Below are 25,605 nucleotides of genomic sequence, written 5' to 3'. Positions count from 1 at the left end.
CTGTTAATTTATCCTCTCTTTCCTAGTCACTGAAATGTTTAAAGGTAGAATTCAACTTTGACAAATTCAACAATTTTACTGGATGAACATCTTTGATTAGTCGAGAGGTTGGGGTGGGTGCATTATCACTATTATCATTTAGTGTTTCAATAGAGGTTTTTACCTTTCAAACAAAATCATGAGTTCTGAAAGTGACCACAAATAAAACTTAGTAGATTCGAACCAAACTTGCACACAAAACAATTTTGATGTAAATAAATGTCATGTTCAGAAAAATCATGACCATTGATATTGGAACTGAAGCATTATAATAACAAATGTGACTTCTGCTCAGTTAATACATCATGGACTCATATCATGAACCTTTCTTATGACACTATTGATTATCTGCATCATTGGGTGGGATTTGCCATGGTTGAAGAATGTTAACAATCAATGGCATCTTCTACTCAAAGTGACTCGGTAACATTGTTGAAGGCTAATTAATTAATTAATTATTTGAACCAAACTTGCACACAAAACATTTTTTGATGTAAATACATGTCATGTTCAGAAAAATTGATGAAAAAACTGGGTAATTTTTGTATGAAATGTTACTCATTACATTCCTTCTACTGTACTAACCCTCCAACATACAAACAATCCTGAACAAATTCTCAAACCACAAAGATATTTCTGGTTTTCTTTGAAGGCGACACTGTGAGACACTTAGATTATCTTAATTGTACATCTAGCATTGAAGTCACTACCTTAGCACCATTTTCTCTCATCTGAACAATGTTACCAAGTCCCTTTAAAGCATTTAAGCAAAATCAAAATCATATGAAAATCAAGACAATCTTGTATGGATCTATGGAACATTCTGACAAAGAGAACATAAGAATTCCATTTAATCTTTTTACATGTGGTTAGATAAACCAAAACAACAAAAGTAGGTACACTCTATGAAATACAGCATAAACAATACCTATACCTGTTGTATATACTCAAATGCAAAATCACTTACAATTGAATCTGTCTTATAATACCTCTAAAACAAACTTCAAGCTCTAAGAACCTAAATACCAAACTACACTCAAACGCCAGAAGTAATGTAGACACAGAATCGACCTTAAAGGTTGATTGGTGATACCAGCTTGAAGTAGGCTGTGTAATATTGATATAGGATTTGCCTGTATTTTGCAACTCTGAGGTGGAGGGAACATCCCATGATAACCACTGTTCTACACCTGAATGAATCTTTAGAAAACTAGATTTTTGGAATCTTGGAATTGTTGTACATTATGAAAGTTGTTTTTATTGTGTCTATGTGGTGGCTGGCTCCTGCAGTGCCCTTGAAGTTATGAAGCAGTGAAAAGTCACTTTATCTCCATCTCTTCAGTTCAGCCTGGTGAGGAATTTTGGATTCTGTATTTGAGGCGAAGGGGCAAGAAGAAAAAGTAAGAGGAGGAAAAGAAGGAGGGGGAAATCAGAAGGACAAGGGGAGGATAGAAAAGAGATAGAGGATTAATAACACATCTAGTAATGTGACAACAATTTAATAAACAAATAGTAAACAATTTGCATATGCAGGCCAATGTGAAGGAAACAAAAATCAACTAAAAGGTGACTGAAGCAATGTTCCTCATCAACAAATTGCATCTTGAACTATATTTTGTGTTGGTAAATGTCACACTAAAGAAGGAAATAAGGTGTAATCACAGATTTAACTGATTTTAAGTATACCAAAACAGAGCACAACAACATCAATTTGACAATTCTTTTATGGGGGTCAGGGGCTACTTTTAGTTGTGACAAGTGCAAGTCAGTTGCATATTAATTACATTAATTATAGTCAATACATGATATAATATGAAAGTAGACATAATCTAATAACAATACCTGTTTTGTTGATGTTGATGTTGCAGATCATCACATAATAATTCTTCCTCCCTTCTTCATCTTAAGGATCTTACTCAGCCTCTGTTTAGCCGTTGCCATCCCCTTCCTGGGTTTCTTGTTAGGAGCTGTCAACAACAAATTCATAGAATTTAAACATTAGTAAAAATTAAAACTTTTGAACAGAATCTTTTGGAAATCTCAAAGTGATAAATGATTAGAAAGCCCTTGGATGAATCAAAACTATTTGTCAGGGTTTACTTGTATTCAGTCATGCAGGAAATTAAGAAGGCATATACTATAACAGCAATTAACATAACTCGCATGATAGTTTAACAATTCATGAACAACTAACAAATAAGAGGTCAGCAGCTATAAGGAGTGATATTAAATCCAGAAATTTACTCATTTAGTGCCAAAAAAAAAACCCCCAAAAAAATACAAAATACATTCCTGCTAAACTAATGGTATGTTTGAATTACGTAACCTACAAGTTGAGAACGGTTCTACGTCGCATGTTCCCGCAACAAACCTAACCTAAAACCCAAATGCAACCCCAACCTTAAATCTTTGCAGAAATAAAGCCCAGGGCAGTTATCATAAGAGCAAATATCTTAAATCACCCTGGATATTACAACACAAACAAGAATAATGACAAATAGTCTATGTGTAAATATATGTATTTGAAATGGAATAATAAAGTCTCTCTGAAGAGGTAAAGAGAGAAAACAAAAACAACAAAAAACAAGAATAATGAAAAACATACGTCTTCCTGGTCCAAGGGCAGAGTTTGGTTTGAGCAGGTCAGCTGGTGCACTCTGGGTAAGGTCAATGTCCTCTACATCCAGAGCATCATGGAATGTGAACGGGTCGTTTTGAGACTGGGCCAGGAAAGCGCTGCTGGTCGATGGAATATCCTCTAGGGGCTCTGCTGCCCTCTTGGGTGCGAGGGGTTTCCGCCTGATGTACTGCCTCTTTGGTCTCGGCTAAGAGATAGGAGTAGATAGAGAGGATCACAGGGTGTGTCGAATTGTAAAGTCTTGTCTATTGCTTTCGGTGGGGATTGGTGGCAAATTCGTCAAAGACTGTGACAACAATTCTACGATATGTTTATTGAAAGAGCTGCCCTTCCTGTTCTTTTGGTACATAATCATTCTACACTTGATCTAAAATTTTATGTACAGTTTAAAATGACAAGAATAAGGCCTTACTTTAGTGTACTCTCAAACAAAGATTAAAGCCTTAATGTACTCTCAAAATTCTGTTCATGATATCTGAATGTGACATGGGTGTCACAAAAAAGGTTTAATTTAAATAAAAGAGAAAAAAGAGACTTAATGAATAATTTTACACATTTGTTTACAGAAATTCAAGAGGGCACATCAAAGATAAATTCTTAGTGTACAAGAAGAAAAAAATAGAAAAACACAAAGGAAAGGCAAAAGCATTTTTTCATCTATTTTTAACTGCATGGTACTTACATCTTGATTACCAGTATAGAATATAAGTTTAGTTTATCAAAAGCATATATGATTCCAGTCTTATCTGCACTATTAAATTATATTTTAGAAAGGAAATATCTGTAGGTACCTTGTTTGCTAATCTGGCTGCAGCGTCCGCTAACCCTGTCTCTATGTTGGGTCTCCTAGCATTCTCCCTGACTGGTCTGATTAGCTTCTGACTCGGAGTCAACACCTTGGCCTTGGGATTCCAGGGCAGGTCCAACTGATCTCTCCTTGGAGTCTTGCTTCTAGACTTGAAGAGCGGACCGTCTCCATCGTCATCCAGGGATGGGTATACTGTCAGGAGAGAGAGAGGCAGGGAGAGGGAGGGAGAGAGAGAGGGAGAGAGAGAGAGAGAGAGAGAGAGAGCAAATATCTGGATAATTTTTTTTTCTGCACAGGCAGCACAACATTATTTGCTTGAAATGGCATTGCAAAATATTAAGATAAAAGCTTGACCTTCTCATTATTATATTCAAAATTCAGAATGAAAAAAAGTTTTTGCAAATCAATCTAAGAAGAATTTTGAAGGATACAGATATGAATGTTACTCTTCACACGCAAAAATATAAGCACTACAGATGTAACAATTTCCTTTCAATTAAACATGAAGGAATCAACGATGGTACTGATATTGTGCACCTTGCATCCCACATTAAAGAAACCTTTCTTACCATATTTGGCATCTTGAAAGCAGTTGGGCAATTCTTCGAGGTCATCCGAGTATCGTTTCCGATGTCTGTGTCTGGATGCTCTCCTCTCTCTGGAGGAGTCCTCATCGTTGCTGTCATCGTCATCGTAGTCGTCGTCGTCTTCATGGGCAAGAGTGGGGCTGGTGGACGATCGTCCTGGGAGTGAAATGGAGAGCATTCCTTGGATAGCATCTTGTGTTCCTGGTGATGCTGGCTGATTCCTGATCAAGGAGGACACAATATAACATGCAAGGGATTGGGTATCTTTGCCTCAGATTCTAAATAAAATCCTGGAATTAGCTCATGGTGCAATCTTAATTATAAACTTTTAGGTCAGTCAGGAATCCCATGACTTTTCCAAGCTGATCGCCTGTCTGATTATCAAGATATTTTATGACAGGTCATTCAAAGATTTTTTACTTTTTGAAGCACTTAATGCACTAAATGTTATAGTAGAAATGTCCCCTGAAAGAGAATGCTGTCATAATTGAAACGTGATGAACAATATCAGAAAAAGTTAGACCAAACCTTCATGCCACATGTGTGTGTGGTCCCATTTCCCCATTTCTATCCTGTGTGCAATTTTATGTTATTTTCTGCAAGATTGTGTCAATTCCTTTTCATTCTGATCATTCCAAATCTTAAAAGTATACATCAATTCTTATGTACTACATTAAATTTCCCGATCACTTCCAGGGCCCTGTCGCATAAAACTTACCATTGATGGTAACTTTGCCATCAATGGCAACTACCGCGGTAACAGGGCTCAACAGCCAATCAAAATCAGATCTTTTCTTTCACAATAATAATAATAATAATAATGATAGTGGCTACTTCTACAGCGCACAGGTCCACCTTTCGGTGCTCGTGGCGCTTAGATAAAATTACATGTAACAGACATAAGAAAGAAAAAAGCAAAAAAAAAAAAAAAAAAATCAAAATTCTCCTAGACATAGTAAATTAGAATATTGCAATATTTACAACAAAAGAAACAAAATGACATTGCATGACCAGTTCCCAATTTTATCTTTAACTACATTGCATAACACACTTTCATGCTTCACAATGGTGTCCTTTTTTTCCTTTTCTTTCAGGAAATAGTCCCAATAGCATTTAAATTTTTTAAATGTAGTCATTGTTCCATCACATGGTATTAATAGTCTTTTGTATAATAACGTACAAAGACCATTACCATCAATCAACAGCACATGAGTTTTAAATCAATTGATGAATATGTATTGATACTTACTTGAGCTCAGCTTCAATGTCTGCTAGACTAATTGTTGGTAAGGGTTCAAGTTTGGTTGCTTGTAACAAGACATCTACATTACTCAGTTGAGGAGCCTAAAGTAGAAAAAAGATAATGAGAATTATTCTATTTTTGAAATACAACTTTGTGGTCTTTTACTACTTAGCAACTTTGCGATAACAAAGCACATATGTATTTAAGTGAAACAGCATCATACAAACTCCAAACACGTTATTCACTTTTAATTGATTTTTCTCTCTCCCTCTCTCTTGAAAAACGGAGCATTCATCAAAACCAAGATCATCGACAGAAACCTATAAAAAGGCCTCTTCATTACTGATATTTGGATTAAAACTTCATTACTATAGACCTACAACAGTTTTGAATATATGTTCTATTCAGTCATATAGTAAAATGTTTTACCTGTATAATACTATGAAGTCCAATATTTAATCCTCTGAAACAGTCAAACTATCAGATTTTTCCAGCCATTTACTGAGTAATATATCTTTTATAGCATTGACCTAATCATTCCACTATCAGAGATGAACTGGACAGATAAAGCAAGGAACCATACATACCCTAGGACTCCTATCCGAAGGCAAGACATCATCATCTGAATCCAGTGTATCTGATGTATCATGGTGGCTACTGTCATGTAAACTGCTCATACCACCCTGATGATTAGATTTACCATTGACTGTAGACACAAATAAACATATAGCAATGGTAAATATGATAGGTAAAGGGAAACATCATCTGAGTCGAGTGTATCTGATGTATTATGACGACTACTATCATGTCAACTGCTCATACCACCTTAATGATTAGATTTACCATTGACTGTAAAGAAAAATATACATATAGTAATGGTAAATAAGACAAGTACAAGAAGACGTCATCATCTGAGTCAAGTGTATCTGAAGTATTTTGATGACTACTGCAATGTGAATTGCTCATACCACCTTAATGATTAGATTTACCATTGACTGTAAATACAAATAAACATATATGGTAATGATAAATAAGATGGTAAATAAGATGTGAATCAGACATAATCATCTGACTCGAGTGTATCTGATGTGTAATGATGAATACTGTCATGTGAACTGCTCATACCACCTTAATATTTAGAATTACCATTGGCTGTAAACACACAGAAGTGGTATATATGATGGTAAATACGACCTGAATAAGAATGGATGACATATTTTAGCAGAGGATAGGGACACTGACATTTCCACGAGCTGCTATTTTCATGATTAATTAACACAGGCTACATACATTACAAGTTCCCACATGCATCACCAGTTCATTTTCATATGTTGATACATTTTCAACCTTCCAACAGTTCATGAATTTTACAAACTTTAAAGTCCTAATGAAAATAGTGCCTGATACATTAATAAAGATTTATCACACACTCGTGTCTTACATGATAATCTGAGCTTGAGAGATCCTTGCGATGACATAAGCTTCCGTCTTTCTTTGATGTCTTCGGCCGAGATATCATCAACGTTGATTTCTTCACTGCTGGCTTCATGCTTAGATATGGGTTGGAAGCCAGTATTTTGAACTGTTACAGGTGATCCACCTCGACTATTGATGAATAAAAGAGAACGAACAAATAAATACATTGATTTGCAATAATAAACAAGTATACTCAAAAATTTTGTTTAAAGGAAAAAAAATTGTGACAAGCCCTGTCTTCTTTTTAATTCTCTTATAATACTTTGTAAGCCCTTTTGAAGGACAAGAGAACTAGTAACTCAAATTTTCTCATTATCATAAATTATGTGATGTACCAATGCTTACTTATTACTTCTTGAGAAACATAATATCCAATAAATCTACATATCACAAATGCTTAAGAATTACATTGCTTACTACTAAAACTATTGATAGAAATTCTTTGCAACTCTTTTGAGCAGTCTTAAATATTTTTTTCTGGCATTACATTTGAAGTGATGCAAATTTGTGCGCAAATACCCTGAATTGTACTTTATAGTCTATAAAATAGAGAATAAAAGGGCACCTAAGCACAATCCCTCAAAAAGGCTGCATACCTGACAATTTTGCCATTTGAGACAACAAGTTTGAGCATCTGTGGATTTCTAGAGTCTGTTGTATTCTTTGTTGTATTCTTTGTTGTATTCTTCTTTCTCTTCTTCCGATGTCTCTCATCCTCACTCCCTGAGGTTGCAGTGGTCGAGGTTTGGCCTTGATCACCAGACTCCACCTTTGGAATGCGTAGTTTGAGGGGTTTGGTGTCTTGGGCTTGGGCTCGATACTGGACAAACATCAAATGAATTGAAACAATAAAATTATCATACAGAGAAACCTGTGTATTAGACTGTTTGAACTTGATCTAGGGAGTCTGCTATGGAATGTATAGCTTGAGGTATGTTTGGTTTCTTGTGCTCGAGCTCAATACTTGAAACACATTAAACAATATCATTATTAGACTACATATAATGAAACATGTACATCATCATCATTTCCATCATCATCATCATCATCATCATCATCATCATCATCACCATCACCATCATCACCACCATCATCATCATCATCATCATCATCATCACCACCATCATCATCATCATCATCATCACCATCATCATCATCTTCACCACCATCATCATCATCATCACCATCATCATCGTCACCATCGTCATCATCAGTATTGATGAGCCAGGTAGTTGATGTGCTCTAAAGAAAATGATTTTTAGATTGTCAAATGTAACTACAAACACTACCTTCCATGTCACAAGTATTTCAAATTCCATGTAATTAGGGATACTCACCGAACCGGGTAATGGGTTGGATATAAGGGCAGGTAACCGGTGTGATGTCATGCCGCCTCGAAGGCTATCTTCTGTTTGGCTGTGTAGAATCTCTAATGCTTCAGTCTGCTTAACGTCCAGTTGGCCTTTCTTCTTCTTCAACTTCTTCTTCTCTTTCTTGGTTTGTGGCTAGAAAGAGAGAAGAAAAAACAATGAAAGACAGTCATTAAACATACAGATTCCTCTCCATTAAAAAGAAAACGTTTTATTCTCTGATTCGCACCATTCATTCTACAGGAAAAAGATGGCATAGTTACTCTTTTAATAAAGTGGGAGCTACCTATTAAGCATAATTGATAATTGAAGGTAAATATGGTTCAGTTAAACTAACGTTAGCATAAACTCCCACTAATCTTTTTGATGTACCCTAGCATTATGTGTTGTTTTCCTTGAAGTAATTCAACTGATATCTATAAAAAAAGTCCTGAAAATGTCAACATTTACACCATCATTTTTTCTGGAACTGCACTTTAAAAACCCTGACCTTGTTAGTCAGTTTTTAATTCTACTTAAAAGAATAATTCAACTTCTTGTATGATATTTGATTTGAAATGCCCAATAACTTCACTGGTCTTTACTGTATCACAATGATAATAATACTTTATTGAAATGGACCCTATCTACAGCATAAAATTACTTTAAAGCCCATCTGCACTAGTTTGGCCAGGGAGTTAGACCTCCCTGCAAGGTCAATGACAGGTGGTTATCTAATCAAATCAGCTCTCACTTAACATAAGAAAAAGGGATCATGGGGGACCAACAGGCACCGAATAGGCATTGTTTGCTATATAGAGGGCCCATGCAGCTATAAGTAGTGCAGTGGGGCTTTAAGGGATAGTTTGTCATTACCTCACATGACTTGAGTTCCCTGGCAAGCTCCTTGATCAACCGACTATGGTTGATGGCCTCTGGAATCTCTTTCTGATGGTGTCTGACCTGCAGGCAAAGAATACAACAGAAACATGCTGCTTTCTTAAATCTCACCAGTGTTAAATTGACATGTATGCTGGCATTAAAGGTAAAGACCAGTATTACCAATCATGTGAAAGAATATGTTTTGACTAATACATGATGATAAAAAATTTGCCGGGAAACCACCTACTAATTCATATATTTGGTAAATTTGTTTCTCTCATGGTCTGTGAGAGATATAGGGTAGTCCCATATACATCTTTCTGTGTATAGTGCTTGTAACTTTACGAAGAATGGGCCAAATTTCTTATCATTTTGATGATTCCAGAACCTTGCAGATGCTAGATGCTAGATGATCAACCTTTTCTGATCGATTCCACAACGTTTCTTTCACAATGCAATCGCATGACCATAACTGGTCTTTACCTTTAAAGTATACACATGTAGTACAGGAACTTTATGATTAAGCACTATGTTCTGTAAGAATAAATCGTGCTTTTGAAGAAGAAAAAAATTGGCACATTGAAAGGGAAGGAGAGGATTTAACACATCTGTGAATTGGCACTGGAGGACTTTGATACTATCTACATCCATAGGTTATACAGGAACATGGCTCAAAATTTCAGAAATAATATATGATAATACATTCAATACATTGATGCATTACATCACTGTATATCAATACCTGTATACAAGGCAAAAATAGTGGAATAAATATACATTTATGCACAATAGCTCAATAGGGGTAGATACATGCACAGAGGTATGATTAAATGTAACTTTGCTATTCACTTCTTAGTACATTATGTGAATCAAGTCTCATGCAGGGTATTAGGAATGGTGTGTGAATCTATCAAATTAAAATCCCAACCCTTCGATCATTAAAACTTAGGGTGGGAAGGACTAATATTCACTCCCTTCGCCCCTACCCAGAATGAGTTCCAAATCAAATAGTCCAGAAAAGAACACTTCTTTGTTTCCTTAAACTTAATACTTCATCAGGGGGGTGTTTTACAAAGATCCCAAGTAGAACTTAACTCTAAGTTGGACTTAAAAATTATGGACAGCCATTGGAGTCTTTAAATGAAATATATTCAAAAGCAGAAATTCAAGTATTTTAGACTTTTTATTAATTCCACATCCAGAACATGAAATCTCCTTGATGATAGAAAATATGAATGATTTCAATAAACAATGAATGCCTTTCAAAATAACTTTTACAAAATATTTTCAAAGAGGCTAATGGCTTTCCATATTTTTTAAGTCCAACTAAGAGATAAGTTCAATTTAGGATCTTTGTGAAACACCCCCCAGGTGTGCAGCAGTTATCCTCTGCTTTTCATTTTCTTTTATGATGATGTAAAGTGAATAACGCTTCATATTATTTATATTATAACATACAGCTCAGTGAATATGCATAAGACCTTTGAGCACAGTTGCCATTCACTTACAAGAAATTTAAAAAATGCAGCTGTTTTTGCAGCAGTTTACTGCATGATATTTTAAAGAACCTAAGACAAAATAATTTCTTTGCATGTTAATTTGAAAGTAGAATTGACAACATTTTTATTTCTGTTTTTATGTGAAACTTCAGAGAAAAATATAGGACACATTATACCCACCTATTCAGTTTAATATTTCAACTTCTTTCTTTATTAATACAATACCTAATTGGCTTCTTGACGGTTTATTACAATATGTTTAATGTTTTATTTCTTTATTGTATGCAGTGCTTCATTGAAAATTACCATATTCTAAAAGGGATAGCATCAAACTGTTTCTGAAGAATATTAGTGCACCTGATACTGAAAAACATACACATAGTGTCACATGAAAATATTAGTGAATCTACATGTTGTATACCAGTACATGCAAAATGAGCCACTAATCAAAGTTTCAAGAAATGATATACACACAAATATTGACCATACTTGTACATTTGGTGCATTTTACTTTAAAAGTGTCCAGAATATGAATCCAAAAAAAATTACGCAAACATGCAAAGATTAAAAAGAAATTATCATTCTTTATAAATAGTTGAGAATTTTCATGAAACAGGATCTTCTCTGTAAATGGATATTTTTTTTCTTTGTAAATGGACAACTTCTTGAATATGCTTGAATGAATGTTAGAGCCAAAGATGGAAATTAGGAAGGGTCACGCAATAACAGTTAGCTTGTGGTTGCTTCTAAGTAATTTATAATGAATGAACATTAACATGTACAGAGGCTCGGATTTGGCAATATTTGGAATACCTCTACAGAAATTAAGACCCACAATTTTAGCACTCATATAAATAAATCCAACGGATAGACAAAAAGAAATATCTGAAACATAGATTTTTTGTTTGTTTGTTTGTATTTTTGGTTAATGCTTTAATATACTGAACTCATTAAGCTTTGGACATACTACTTTTTCTGCAAGTAGGCATACAGTTTTCCTTTCCAGCCTTCAAATTCACATAGAGCACAAAGTAAAAGAAAATAAATTTTCACTCAGAAATATTGGTGTATAAAAAATGAACTTACTTTCATAGATCTTGTAACTGCCTTTAGCAGCTTTATGAACCACATGAAATTCAAAGATTACAATATTAGTTGAGATGTTCAATTATTTGATGCAGGATACATACATGTTGACTATTAATGAACAGTGTTAATAATGCACAATACTTTTAATGAGGTGTGTATTTTCCAATGGAAAATTTTACACAGTTTCATACGATCAAACCAACCTATCATCCTAAACAAAAATATAAGAAGATAAGAAAATGAGACAATTATCTCTTAAGGTATTTTATCATAAACTACAAAAGATGCTAATTTGTAGGAGAAAAAATACAACCAAATATATATAAATAGATGAATGTACTAGAAGCCCTTGGGCCTTGCCTATGCCCAATATGAAGAGATAGAATGGACAGATACCGGTATGTCTTTTTTTTGTTGGGTTCCAGACAAAAATGTACCTTAGCATAAATAAATAAAAAACTTCAGATCTTCTCAAAATGCAATTCTCAAAAAGTATTCACCACTAATAGCATTCAAAATGCAATTTCACTGACAATATTAAACACTCAACATCAATTATCATTTTGGCAAATACAATGGCTAAGTTTTGGCAATCAATCTTAAAAACCTCAATATCGTCTGTTTACAGCTAGAAGGGTGTTAACTAATGTAATATTACACAGATTCAACACCCTTCTGGCACCAGAAAGACCATGCGACGAAATGACTATTGACTGCAAGTACTTGTTTAATATAAATAGCATTTACCTCTTTCTTGTTCGTCCATGACTTGAGAGTAGTACAAAGGTCTTTGATCCCAGAGACAATGTACGGTGACATCCTCCTCTTCTCCTCTTTGCCTTATGTGAGTGAGAGAGAGAGAGAGAGAAATAAATTACTGTATAATTAGTATACAAATAATACACAGCAGTGAGGGCATTAGTAAGAATTACCCACAAAAGGTACCTTTGAAACAGTCTAACAATGCCCGAAACGATAGCCAAGGGTGTTTGGACTGTTTTAAAGGTACCGAGTGTCGGTAATTTTACTAATGCCTGAACAAAATGATGTGTATTATTTGTTTTATAAGATTATGTGATATTTGTTTTATAACATGATTTTAATGATGACCCATCATTACCATGGGATAATGACCGGTCATTACCCAAATTCACTTTAGGCAAAGTAAATGCCTGGTCACGTGTACGCTCTCAACAAATCATTTGATTAGGATCCACGTCATCATCTTATAAACATGAATAATCATATGATGAATGATATATTATGTAAACCAAGATGATAGTTATGAGAATAATCAGGTCTGAAATCTTATTTTAATCACATAGACTCTTTTGGCCTTAAACAAAATTGCCTTAATGAAATGTTATGAATTTCATAGTAAATATTCTTCTAATTTAACAATAACAAAATAAATTGTTATTAATTGCAATCTTTGTTCTTCTAAATCAGATCCAAATGTAGCCGTGGAAATCTGCAAAGATGAAAACTGCTGCCTCAGTGAAATGATCAGAGTGGTCATTTTAGATCATCAAGAACTGTATATCAACTGACCTTTTAATCTATCAAGTAGATGTGCAGCAGCATACCACATAGTGGCTTCAAACCATGGAAACTGAAACTTGGGTGGCATCTTCACTCTCTTTTCTAATTCGTGAATTCTGATCAATGGAATTTAAAAAAGGGAGAAAACAGGAGATTTGAAATATATCACATAATATCAATAGTTATTAAATCTCAAACTAAATGATGAAGATACATTTCACAGTAAAGAGATCCCATGAACCCACGTCAGATTATTATTAAATATAAAGTATGTATATCATTTTAAAACTTAATATAGGAAAGCTGTATGCCCAAAACCGTTGGGTTTTTTAACAATGACACAAATAAAGAGTACCTAGTGAGTGGTTAAAAGATTGAATAATACAAAAAAACTGAACTTTTAAAGAAGGTAAATACATATCTTTAAATCTATGCTGCGTGATTGTGCATCTGTTTATACTCTGTAGATAAATGGTCAATTATGTTTTTAAAACTAGGAAAGTATTTATTCACTTATTTTAGAGCTCTCTAAATATAACACTGGACCCCAAAACATTAATATAACATTTAAAATATACTGTCATGTTACAAACAATAATAATATTGAAAATATTGATAATACAACCTTTATTTTATTACTAATGAGATATTTTGTATTTTGTATTTATTAACATTTATTTCCTTCTCAACAGTACAATATGAAACACAATGTATATATACATGATATATGTAACTATCATTTCAACATAGAGTATACAGTAAATAATTCAGATACGGAAGGAGGCGAAAACCCGAAAAGCATAGCTCGAGTTGGGAACGCCCATAATAAATTAACACAGTTACCGAGAGAACATTATAGATATTATTATGAAAATTACATTTTATATAACAGAAAGTTGATAGAAAAGAACAAAAAAATAGTAAATGGAAACAGAGAGAAGAAGAAAAAAAAATGAGGAGAGAATTAAGAATAGGAAGGCATGTTCAATTGGGCTGTGCATGTGTCTGTGATTACATCATAAAAATAACGAAGTACTACAATTTTAAAATAGACAGCGGATACATATCATTAAAAACAAGCAAAATCATCAAACAGACAACAGCTTTATCCGACAGCATTGTCCTGGGAATATACATATGGTACTAGCAACAGCAACAGCCGAGGCATGTACGTAAGTGATCAAAATACAAACATGTCATTGAATTCCACAAGAGGTCATTTAACACATAAATACAAGAGAGGGTATCAATATCGAGCAATTAAATACATTTTTGCCTTACGGGAAAAAGTCTGCAAGGAGAGTGATTTTTGTAGAATAGCTGGTAAGGTGTTCCAAAATTTTGGCCCAGAGTATCGAATGTCAAATTGAAAGTGAAATTGAAGTGAAGTGGAAGATATCTTACTTGATTTGTAAACCTATGCTGTAACCATGTAGGAAATTCCCACCAAACACAAGACTGTCAACTGTTGTCAGCACTGCATGTATCCAACCTGAAAGATGCAATATAAAATAACCAACATTCATTAACAAAACGAGTATCCACATATTCATTTGATACATTATGTTTGAAAATGCAAATCAACTTAAGATCATGATCTTGCGCATCTTATATGTGATAAATGGAATGAGGTAGATAATGATTCAAACTAATTGTACCATAATATTGTTTTTTGTTTGTTTTCAGTGGCAAGAGTGGGGATATCAGTAGAAAGGTTCTTCTGACACAAAATGGTATTTTAAAGGTAAATTGATACTGTTTTATAATATTCCTTTCATAGTCCTTAGTTACCCATCAGTGTTCATATAGCATACATGGCCCCAGCAATGACAAAATTAAGATTCTCACTAAAGTTGTAAAAGAAAAGAAAATGTTAAGCAGTACACCTCACAACTCAACAGTGGTTTTATGATTCACTGTGACTGCAACCAAATCGATCCCAAGCAAGATTATCACACAAAAATGTTATGTAATTGTGTTATCATTTTTATGGAATTACCCAAAAGATCCTCAATTGTTGGTCAGTCTGAATAGACAAAAATCAAGTTCAATTCATGGAGTTGAGCACTGACTTACCCGTTGGTATGCACAATGTCTCTCCTTGCTTGACCACACATTTGTAGCAGATGTCCACTCTGTCTCCAAAGAAGGTCTCGCTCTGTTTGTCCGATTCAAGTTTGCTCCAGGCTTCGTATGCTTTAAGGTTTTCCTCTGTTGGCTTCACAAAGTAGAAGACCTTCTCTCCCTGCATAACACAACAAATGGAAATGCAAATTACAGTTACAAAAGTTATGCTATGTTCATATTGAATGTATTTACTAATAGGAACACTGAGCTTCTATACAAAACTAAACATGACAGACATACAGGTATGACACTGTAAAGCATCATGAGCAGCGCACCTGCAGAGTTTATCTGATAATTTTTTTTTAAATATTCTTTTATTCCTTGGACTGCTGAAGGGAGTTATATTTTCCCTTCAGGTTCGAAGAATGTTCTATTACATCCCCTGCCAGTCAATATCTGTATAATATTTTTTAATATGTATATATACTAGAAAGAACCACTGTTCCTCTTCTAACAAAATATATATATATATATATATATATGTATATATCACAAAAATTTCTGTACATAATGACTCACTCTTAAGACATGGTACCAGACAGAGGTTCCTCCAAAGTCGACATGAAAGTCTGTATAGCTGTCTTTGATGCTCATGAGGCAGTACTTGGATACACGGGGCCTGTCATAAGGGCAGTCCTCAGGCAGCTTCTCTGGCCAAATGTTCTCAACCCAGCTGATCTTCCGCACGACCCTAGGAGCCTCCACTAGATCTGACAACCTACAAAGAACAAGAAGGATAGCGGTAACAAAAACAATTTATCTAATTCTTTTTTAAATTATTATCCAAACTTTTGTAAAACATCAACAATCTCAAATGCTATTAAAGATTGATCAAAGAGATCAAATGCCTCAAGAGAAATTTTACATTGATTAACACTTCTCTGAGATATTTTTTCGGAGAACATTTCCTCTGAAATTGTACAGTAACGTGTGCTAATCATCTCAAAAATCTTGTCTAGGGTTGGAATCAGGGTTAGGCATTATTTTAGGACCCCGATTGAAGAAAGGAATTTGGGTTGGAAAAACTGTTGATGGAGCAATCGTTGCTCAACCATATATGATAGAATGGAAATGAAATGAAATAGTGAAATGAAAATCAAGATAAAGCAAGGAGGAGCTACAGGACAATCCGACCTACCTTGTCTGTGAGAACTCTAAGCTGATCACATTGAGAATCTTATCTCTGCTAGGACTTGTGAAGTAATCTGACCAATCCCTCATCGACATCTTCATCTCATCCTGTTTCCTGACGTCGATGACATCAAACTCCATGTCAGATCCTGTGGAGGACAAATGATTATAGGCCATTTTAATACAGAATCCTTAGCAGCAATATAAAATGCAAAGATTGCCCGAGTCCAAGAACTTAATCCCGGATCACTAAGAAATTGGTGATGCAATACTCACTATCAGTTAATCACATCATAATCATGTATGGTAATTAATTGTAACCTGTGAATTTTTTTCAAAGTTTTAATGTGGTACTGAATAATTGAAAAAAGAACCAATGTTCATATCACTTGCCTGTAGCCAGAAAATTATGACATATGTCTTGGCATTCATTTTCCCATTTTAACCTGTATTTAATGAAATAGATGACAAATATAATCCAACTGACAGTACTTGATGGCAGATCCGTTCAACCTATGGATGAAGACACAGGTAGTGGGAGGGGGAAGGGGGTTGAGTTTTCATTTTAAATGTGAATCTTACCGACATACTCCTCCACGTCCGCAACAGTGAATGTGGGCGGGGGCACAATGAGTCCTAGCCCCTCCTTGTTGTCTATCATGATGGGAGATTGAAAGCCATTCTTGTCCAGGAAATCCACCGTCAACTCATGGCCTCTGGGATGCAGAAGAATCTCATCTGCCCGCCTGAAAGCTCTGTTTTTCAGCTGCCGTAAAAACACGGCTGTTCCTATCTGTACAGGCTGTGTGAAGGGGAATGAAGGCAATATGAATAGGTGTGTAATGTGAGACAAAGTCTCATATGACGGACATAAAGTGTGATTCTCACTGCTGATCAAATACAATCAGATATGTACATGTACATGGAATTAAATTTCATCGATACATACTTATGGTCAATATCTTTTCTTGACATAGATGTGTTCAATTTACACCAAAAAGGTAAGCATTCATACATGTATATCATCTCAGTTTCATATTTCTTATTTAAAGCAAAAATTGTAAAACCTGTCTTAGCGACCACCTGCCTAAAGCAACAAGAGGCTACTCATTTTGCTTCCCCAAGCGACCAGCAACAACAGCGTTTGAGCAATTTTATTCACTCTCTCTGCTGGATACGGTCACTACACAGCTAGACGATCGGCGACCGCTCGTACAGCGGCAGCCTAGATCTAACGGTCATTTACACACAAAAAACTATCAACCCCAAGTTTTTATTAAAACTTCAATAGAAACATTTAATAACTGGCAGGATATAGTTTCTCGCACATTTCATTACAAGGCTGTGCCTATTGAATACATGTACATTTAATACAGCGGCATTGTCAAGAACTTTGCGATCGATGACTCGCTTGTTCGTGCACTGGCCAACCTGCGAAAGGTCTGGCAAGTGGGTGGTGCACTGTCTGTCAATCAATCATTCAGGCATGTTCATTTTTATTTCTTTTAAATGATGTTTGATATGCTTTTTTTTTTTAAAGCTGGATAATTTGAAAGAAATCAAAATATGTTAAATCATTTCATATTTTTATTTTGACTAAAACCGTACCACTCTTCGTTTATTCTAAACACCGAAATGCTCCTGAATAAACATCTACTTGTGATTGGCCACAATAACCCATTAAAATGGCTGCCAACGCCAACTTGTCTACAAAGACCACCTGCCTACAAAGACCACTTTTCGCATTTCCTTTGGCTATAGACAGGTTTGACTGTATATGTATCCAAAAATCTTAGAAGCAAGTTTGCATCACAAATGTTCAAGAGGAATGGTTACCTTGGTCGGATCATATTCTTCTGTGTAGTCCTGTCTGTGCCAATTTTTCTTCTTCTTCACTGCAAATGTGAAAAGAAAGAAATAATTTCAAAACAAAAAAGAAATTATATATTATAACCATATTTCAGCACTGAAGCATGAAGAGAAGAAGCTACCGGTACTTCAATATCATAGAAATTATAAACATATTTGAATACCCATGCATACATGTACTAAATGTGAACAGTAAATAAGCTAAATGTTAACTATTTAAGGTTTAAAACAAAAATGTGATACACTTGTTCTTTATTCAAATAAACTAAACCAAACACATAATATACAGCCATGCATAGCATGTAATGAAACTGAGAATCGTGGTACATCTTTTTAAAGAATGCATAAGTTAAAACATGGTAAGGTTCTATAAGTCCAGAATACATCACTGATCAAAATATTTTGAGCCACAAAGCATACTTCTGTAAAAGAAACAAAAATGACAGAAGTCAACAAGTTAAATGTTACCACCTTCCTACTTGCATTCTTCATATGCTAGGCACTACACAATACACATTACGTTGTAAACTCATAATGGCATTGTTAACTGACTACTCACATTTTGTAGGTCCGTGGACTACTGCGCAAGTTGGACAGTGGAACTCTTCCACATCTTCTGATTGATCCTCTCGAATCTCAACACAGCTGAAGAAGAACAAGAAAGAAAAAAGTTGTATCAATCAATGAGCAATTATGTTTAGATACAGGAGATTTCCTCATCAATAAAGGTCCCCTTTAACCCAACTAACTTAGCCTTTTAAAACATGAGTACACCTCTGGATCTGGATGTGTACGATGCAGGGCCCTACTGGCAGTGGCGTACCTGGTGTACTCCGTCAGGGGGGGCAAGCGACCGAAACAAACAAAAAAGGCGATGCTAATTTTCACTTCTGGCGAGCGAGCGAGCGAGCAAAAAAAAATCTTTAAGTAACGTTTGGTATATAAACTGGTATTGTTGCAAGTTGGGGGTGGGAACATTCACTTGTTAGCGACGTTAATTTCATTTTTTTGCAAACTAGTGTAGCGAGCAAGAAAAAAATCACTTCTTTTTTAATAATTGCCACTTAAACTTGGTTCAATTGTCCCATGCAGGGCGCGGGAACAATATTGTGTTTAGGGTGATTTTATACCCATTTTAGCTGGCGAGCGAAAATACATCTTTCTCTCAATGAATTGCTATATAAAATTTGTTTCATTGTTGCAGGTAGGGGGCGGGCACAATCGTGTTTAAGGCAATGTCAATCCCATTTTGGCGGGCAGGCAACCCCCTACATTTCTCTTTTTAATGATATTGTAGCAGGTTAGTGGTGGGCACATAATTCCACGAGCTAGCGAAAAAAAAAATCACTTTTCCTTTATAGGGAAAATATGGTACATAAAACGTGGGTTCATTGTTCTATGTCAGGGACGTGATTATTAAAAGCGGTGTTAATACTATTTTGGCGAGCGAGCGTAGCGAGCGAGCAAAAAAAAAATCACTTCTCTTTATAGGGAAAATATGGTATATAAACTTGGTTTAATTGTTCCATGTCAGGGACGTGATTATTAAAAGCGGTGTTATTTCTATTTTGGCGAGCGAGCGTAGCGAGCGAGCAAAATTTTTGTAATGATAATTGGTTCATAAATTTCAGATTTTTTTGTTGCAGGGCAGGGCTTACACAATCATGTCTAAGGTGATGTTAATTCCGTTTTGGCGAGCACGAGCACACCAAAACTTCTTTGAATAACGTTTCGTACATAATTATTAACTGGTTGTTGCAGGGTGGGGCGGGCACGTTAGCGGTGTCAATTCCATTTTGGCGAGCGAGCATAGCGAGCAAGCAAAAAAAATAAATTCTCTTTTAATAGAAATTAATAAATAAACTTGTTTTTATTGGTGCAGGTCAGGATGGACGCAATCGCGTTTAACGCGATTCAATTCCTTTTTGGCGAGAGGGCGAAAAAACTCTTCCATTTTTAATGATATTGTTGCAGGTCAAGGGTGGGCACAATTGTTTCCAAAGCAATGTCTATTCATTTTATTCGCGAGCGAGTGTAGCGAGCGAGAAAAATGAATTAGTCTCTTTTAGTAACATTTGGTACATATATTGTGTGTTATTGTTGGCATGGTTGCAGGTCGGGGCCCGTCGGGGCAGGCACAATTGCATTCTAGGCAATACTAATCCTTTTCTTTTTTCAGGGGGATGAGGAAGTGAAAACATTTAATACAAAATAGGCTAGCAAGCAGTTCGCGCCAGCGAAGAGTTTCAAATTTGTTATATCACTTATATTTTCCTATTTTCATTTGTTTTAATTTTTCAGGGCCGTATGCGGAATATTTTTCTGATGGGGGAAGGGGGAAAGATGCGTTAAAAGTTTTCGAAGAATCTCAAAAGCAAAAGGAGTGAAGGGAGTTCGAGCGACCGAACTGGTCATGAGGGTACTTTTGCATTTTCAAAAGTAGAATTGAAGGATTTGGTATAGGCCTACACTACATTTTCAGGAAAAAAACTGTACGATTTCAAAATATCTGGGGTCAACTGCCCCCCCCCCTGATGCTTACGGCCATGTTCTTTATTTTTTTTCCTCATTTTTGTTCCTTTCCTTTTCTTTTCCCTTTTTCTTCCTTTTCTCTTCTTCCTTTTTTCTTTCCTTTTTTCCTTTTTTCTCTTTCTTTCCTTTTTTCTTTCCTTTTCCTTTTTCTTTTTCTTTCCTTTCCCTTTCTTTTCTTTTTTTCCCCCTGGAGCCCGTCAGGGGGGGGCACTCTGCCCCCCCTGCCCCCCCCCATAGGTACGCCAGTGCCTACTGGGCATAAACGCATCGGTAGAGAGAGAGGGCACGGGGGTACTTAGAAGGCTCTGTCGATGGCCTTCCTGAAAGTGCTGGTTGATGTGGAGTTTATGGTGTTTTCATCCAAATGGTTCCATTCAATGATGGTAGATGGGAAGAATGAGCTCCTGTAGTTTTCAGTTTGTGCTCTGATGGGGTTGTAGCACTTGCTGTTGTTTGTCACTTGTCTCTCTATGATATTTGAGGTATTACAGTTTTCAAATTGTCTTGCACGGATACGTCATTTTGATTTGATTGGTTGAGCAAAGTTTTGAATCGGGAGAGCTGGCACCAGCCCCCCGACCACCTTGAAGAAGAGGGTTAGTTTGAGGTTTCTCCTTCTTTCCTTTAGGCTAGGGAGATGGAGCTCGACAAACTTGTTGGTAATGAAGCCCTCATCTCTGGTCATCCTGTGATGAAGCGAACTGCTCGTCTTTGGACGTTTTCAAGTCTGTTGATGTCCTTCTGGAGATAATGATCACAGGATGTAGCCCCATATTCAAGGAGAGATCTTACAAGTGCAGTGTAGGCTGTTCGCTTAATGTCTGCAGGAAAGAATTGGAGGTTTCTGCAAAGGAGGGATAGGACCAAGTTTGCCTTTTGGGTGGTCTTTGCAACATGTTTCTCCCACTTCAAGTCCTCTGAGATTGTGACTCCCAGGTAACAGATGTCTTGGACATATTTCAGGATGTGGCCACTAAGTTGGTAGAAGAAGGAAGACTTGTTGCAGATGCTCATGGTATAGCACTTCTTTGTGTTAAAACACATGCCCCTAAGATTTTTCAGAAAATATCTAGATCTATAGGGGTCTAGGTCTATTGACCCAAAAATGATAACCATCCATTTTTCACAGATCTCACGCTTGCTGGGCTCCACCCCTCAAATAAGGTTAATAGTACGGTCACGTGGCTTGATGACGTATTTGACGTCATTGCGGGAATGTCCTTGTATTTGTCCTACAACTAAGGATCTTAAGCTACAGTCCCATATACGTCCCGGACCGTCCCGGACCATCCCGGACCCCATCCGGGGTGATCCGGGATTCGGTCCGTGTTGACACCGTGTTGGCACCGGGGTGGTCCTGGATGGTCCTGGATGGTCCTGGATGGTCCTGGGCGGTCCTGGAGTCGACCCCGGATGTTTTTGACGGTCAAAAACTGCCGGGGTGGTCCGGGACGGTCCGGGACAATAGTTTGATCCGGGGTGATCCGTGTAGCCACCGTGCTGGGTCCGGGGTCATCCGTAGTGGCACCGGGGCGGTCCGTGTTGATCCGTGGCAGTCCGGGAGTGAGTTATTGACCGCCCAGGACCATCCAGGACCACCCCGGTGCCAACACGGTGTCAACACGGACCGAATCCCGGATCACCCCGGATGGGGTCCGGGATGGTCCGGGACGGTCCGGGACGTATATGGGACTGTAGCTTAAAAGCATCACACTTTTTTTAACAAAACATCCCGGACCATCCCGGATCACCCCAGACCATGGTCCGGGATGGTCCGGAGTGGTCCGTGCTCGTCCGTGCTGGTCCGGCTTTATATGGGACTGGGGCTTTACAATTTCATTGTAATTCATAATTAGGAATGACTAAATGGCCACTCCAGCAAAGCATAGAGTCAATGCTAATGCGTATTGACCTCTAGCACTGCACTACGTAGGCAGCAATTGAATACATGATTAGTCAATACACTCATAACACACAGATGCACACAATCATGGCGATGCGGCTGATCAGCAAGTTTTACAGTGGACTCATAATTTGAATTTTTAAATTATTCAATCTTTCTAACATCAGAAAGTTGAAAAATTGTATTTTAGATCTTCATCAATCCTCACTAAAGTACCGATTTTGAGTGAAATCAGTTGAGTTTTGTACAGTGGTGTCTGAAATGAATCAATAACACAGCTTGTAATACACAATGCCAGGATAGTAATACACCTATGGGTGTGTAAATGGCCAGAAACGCTCTGGGGGCCGTTTCTCGAAACCAACTCCATGACAGTCATATCTTTGTCGGCGACCTACGGAGATGTCATGGAGTGGATAAACCGTTTCACAAAGCCATGACAGACATGATATCGATATTTCGCGATACTAGCAGCTCAAGAACATAGTCTTTGTCACGATCCATTTGATTTATCATGAATAACCAAAAACAAGTTTTGGGGCTAAAATTGTTCAAAAAGAGATATAAATTCTCCTAAAATAAATAATAAATAGTGTCATTATCAAATGTAGATCATCAAACGATTTGCATATTTCTGTAAAGATTCTTAAATTGAAGAAAAACCGGTGTTTTTTTCTTTTTTTCTCGACAGTCCAATCAAAGGTAGTTGAAGGATACCGTAATGTGATAGTTTATCAATACATACTTTTTTTGTTTATTGTGACGAGGAATTTTAGGCAAAATACCTTTTCTCAGCCAGTTTTTATTCTAGAGCCTCATAAATACTCGTTATATAATTGATTTGATATTGAAAATATAATTTGGAAGAAGTAATTAGAGAGGAAATAATAATGCACATAGAGTCTAGATCTAAGTAACAGTTAGGCCCCAAAGTTATGATGGTATCCTAAGAAAAGACTATGGATCGACTATGGACAACGGTGTGTAACATTCTTATCTCTTTTATTTATGTTACAACTCATTGTCGCCCAAGTTGTCGCTCATCTTGGCAAAGACGGCTTCGTGAAACACTTAGCTGACAAGTTGCTTGAATGACAGTGGCGAGATGTCGTTGATCTTGTAGTTATGACGGTTTCGAGAAACGGCCCCCTGGGCCTGGGATTATCAAGTGCATATTATTTTACAGACTAGCAGGACCCGCGGAAATCCGCGGGATTCTAGAGGGGGCGGGGGGTGTAAATAGATATATAGAGATCGTCAAGAACTTTATTTGCCATTCAGGCCATTAAAAAAATATACATGTTTAGCATCCCCGCCCGCTTCCTTTTTGGGGGCCGCCTCCTATTTTTTTTTTTTTTTAATTTAAAATTTTTTTTTTTTGAGAGAGAGAGAGAGAGAAAAAAAACAGCGTCCCCGTTTACTTCCTTTTTGGGGGCCGCCTCCTATTTTTTTAATTTTTTTTTTAATTTTTATTATTTTTTTTTTTGAAAGAAAAAAAAAATGAAGAGCACTGCTAAAATGTATTTCTGATTTAAAAAAAAAAATTGTCGGCTGCCATCTTGAAAAATAGCCCGAAATGTCAGGGAAAATGTACGGAGGGGCCATTTTGAAAGAAGAAAAAAAAAAAGGGGCCTCCTCATTCCCATTTTTCGAAAAAACAGGACGCTAAACATGTTTTTTTTTTAATTTGGCCTTATATAAAAAAATTTTAAAAAACGATCCAACTGTACCGGTAGTTATTCTTTAAGCCACTGGAACTGTGTAGAGTTCCGTAGTGTGGCGTACCGACTACGCAGAAATTAGGCTGCGTATTAATGGGAAAATTGTCCCTGTGTAGGTTATGCGTAAGCTGGCGTACAGGTTTGCTTATGGTTGCTTACTGTGTGGAAAACTTTTACTGCTTTGTCGATCTGGCGTAGGGTATAGCGTACTGTTGCGTAGTCATGTAGCGTAGTGTTGCGTAAAAAGGTGTACTTTCTGCGTCGAGTTTCTACGTCGAAAGTACGCGAAAAAATTAAACATGTTGAATTGTTTTCATTCATCTTGCGTACCCCTTTCCATCCCTCAGCATATAGTAACGTAGGCCAGCGAAGTTGGTACGCAACACTACGCAATTCTACGTATTAACCCCACGCCAATTAGTGACCCGCAAGTGTCACAAATAAAGTATTAAAAATATGCTCATCTGACCCTAATTAAATGCCTAAACCCCCCGAGCTTTCGGGGGTTTATGGCCCCTTGAAACCCGTGGACCCCACGCCTATATTATATATACACTCAACTCAGGACCCGCGGAAATCCGCGGGATTCTAGAGGGGGCTCCATTTCAAATTTTTGGGAAATTTTCGGGGGCTACTTTTTCAACTTTCGGGGGCTCTTTTTTCTGGGGTTACTTTTTCATTAATTCATCAAAGGATAGGCCTACACTTTGAGATTTGTTTAGTAGGCTAAGGTTTCAGGCTTCCTACTTCATAATTGCCTATTTAAAAAAAAACACAACATTTTTCTAGTTCAATAACTAAGTTTTCATGCACTGATTTGATGCAAGAACTGTAACGTAATATAGACCCTAGATTGTGATTATTTCTGACCATGAATTTCGATAATCATTTTTCAAAGTAAAATTTTCACAAGAAAATCAGACAGTAGTTTAAAAACGTAGACATTAGTAATACTTTTACTAATTCTAAGCTCAGGTTTCGTAAATCTATTCACGAAACTATATTGAAATCGCGGCAATAATGATGCAAACCAACAGATAACAATTTCAAAGTGTCAAATCTCTTCGACTCAAGCTCAGCTCAGCTGAACTCACACACACTCCAGGATGGTCAACACCGGCGCCGCAGGCGTCGCGGTGCCTGTGTTGGAGCTTCCTGCAAGCTCATCTC

At 36.6% G+C, this 25,605-nt stretch overlaps 1 protein-coding gene across 2 annotated transcripts in view; it reads right to left on the bottom strand.

Moving 5' to 3' along the window:
• Positions 1-684: 684 nt before the first annotated feature.
• The window catches only part of LOC584837 (histone lysine demethylase PHF8), a 26,865-nt gene continuing 1,944 nt past the window's right edge, over positions 685-25,605 (bottom strand). The window contains exons 2-22 of one of the 2 annotated variants that reach the window (XM_031000540.1): positions 18,839-18,924; positions 18,247-18,305; positions 16,993-17,212; positions 16,418-16,559; positions 15,799-15,997; positions 15,229-15,397; positions 14,557-14,644; positions 13,162-13,268; positions 12,358-12,452; positions 11,608-11,637; positions 9,017-9,103; positions 8,129-8,296; positions 7,388-7,611; positions 6,757-6,920; positions 5,903-6,021; positions 5,322-5,416; positions 4,055-4,293; positions 3,469-3,677; positions 2,645-2,864; positions 1,882-2,006; positions 685-1,407 (exon numbers count right to left, since the gene is read on the bottom strand). In XM_031000540.1, the coding sequence (XP_030856400.1) occupies positions 1,912-2,006; positions 2,645-2,864; positions 3,469-3,677; positions 4,055-4,293; positions 5,322-5,416; positions 5,903-6,021; positions 6,757-6,920; positions 7,388-7,611; positions 8,129-8,296; positions 9,017-9,103; positions 11,608-11,637; positions 12,358-12,452; positions 13,162-13,268; positions 14,557-14,644; positions 15,229-15,397; positions 15,799-15,997; positions 16,418-16,559; positions 16,993-17,212; positions 18,247-18,305; positions 18,839-18,924 (2,815 nt within the window). In that variant the 3' untranslated portion in view covers positions 685-1,407; positions 1,882-1,911. The remainder of the gene's footprint in view (positions 1,408-1,881; positions 2,007-2,644; positions 2,865-3,468; positions 3,678-4,054; positions 4,294-5,321; positions 5,417-5,902; positions 6,022-6,756; positions 6,921-7,387; positions 7,612-8,128; positions 8,297-9,016; positions 9,104-11,607; positions 11,638-12,357; positions 12,453-13,161; positions 13,269-14,556; positions 14,645-15,228; positions 15,398-15,798; positions 15,998-16,417; positions 16,560-16,992; positions 17,213-18,246; positions 18,306-18,838; positions 18,925-25,605) is intronic. The other variant, XM_031000542.1, reaches the window with a different exon arrangement.

The sequence above is a fragment of the Strongylocentrotus purpuratus genome, unplaced genomic scaffold (genome assembly GCF_000002235.5).
Source record: "Strongylocentrotus purpuratus isolate Spur 01 unplaced genomic scaffold, Spur_5.0 spur5_scaffold_6, whole genome shotgun sequence".
Taxonomy (NCBI): Eukaryota; Metazoa; Echinodermata; class Echinoidea; order Camarodonta; family Strongylocentrotidae; genus Strongylocentrotus; species Strongylocentrotus purpuratus.
The sequence above is the reverse complement of the archived record's forward strand: the minus strand, read 5'-3'. Positions and strand labels throughout refer to the sequence as shown.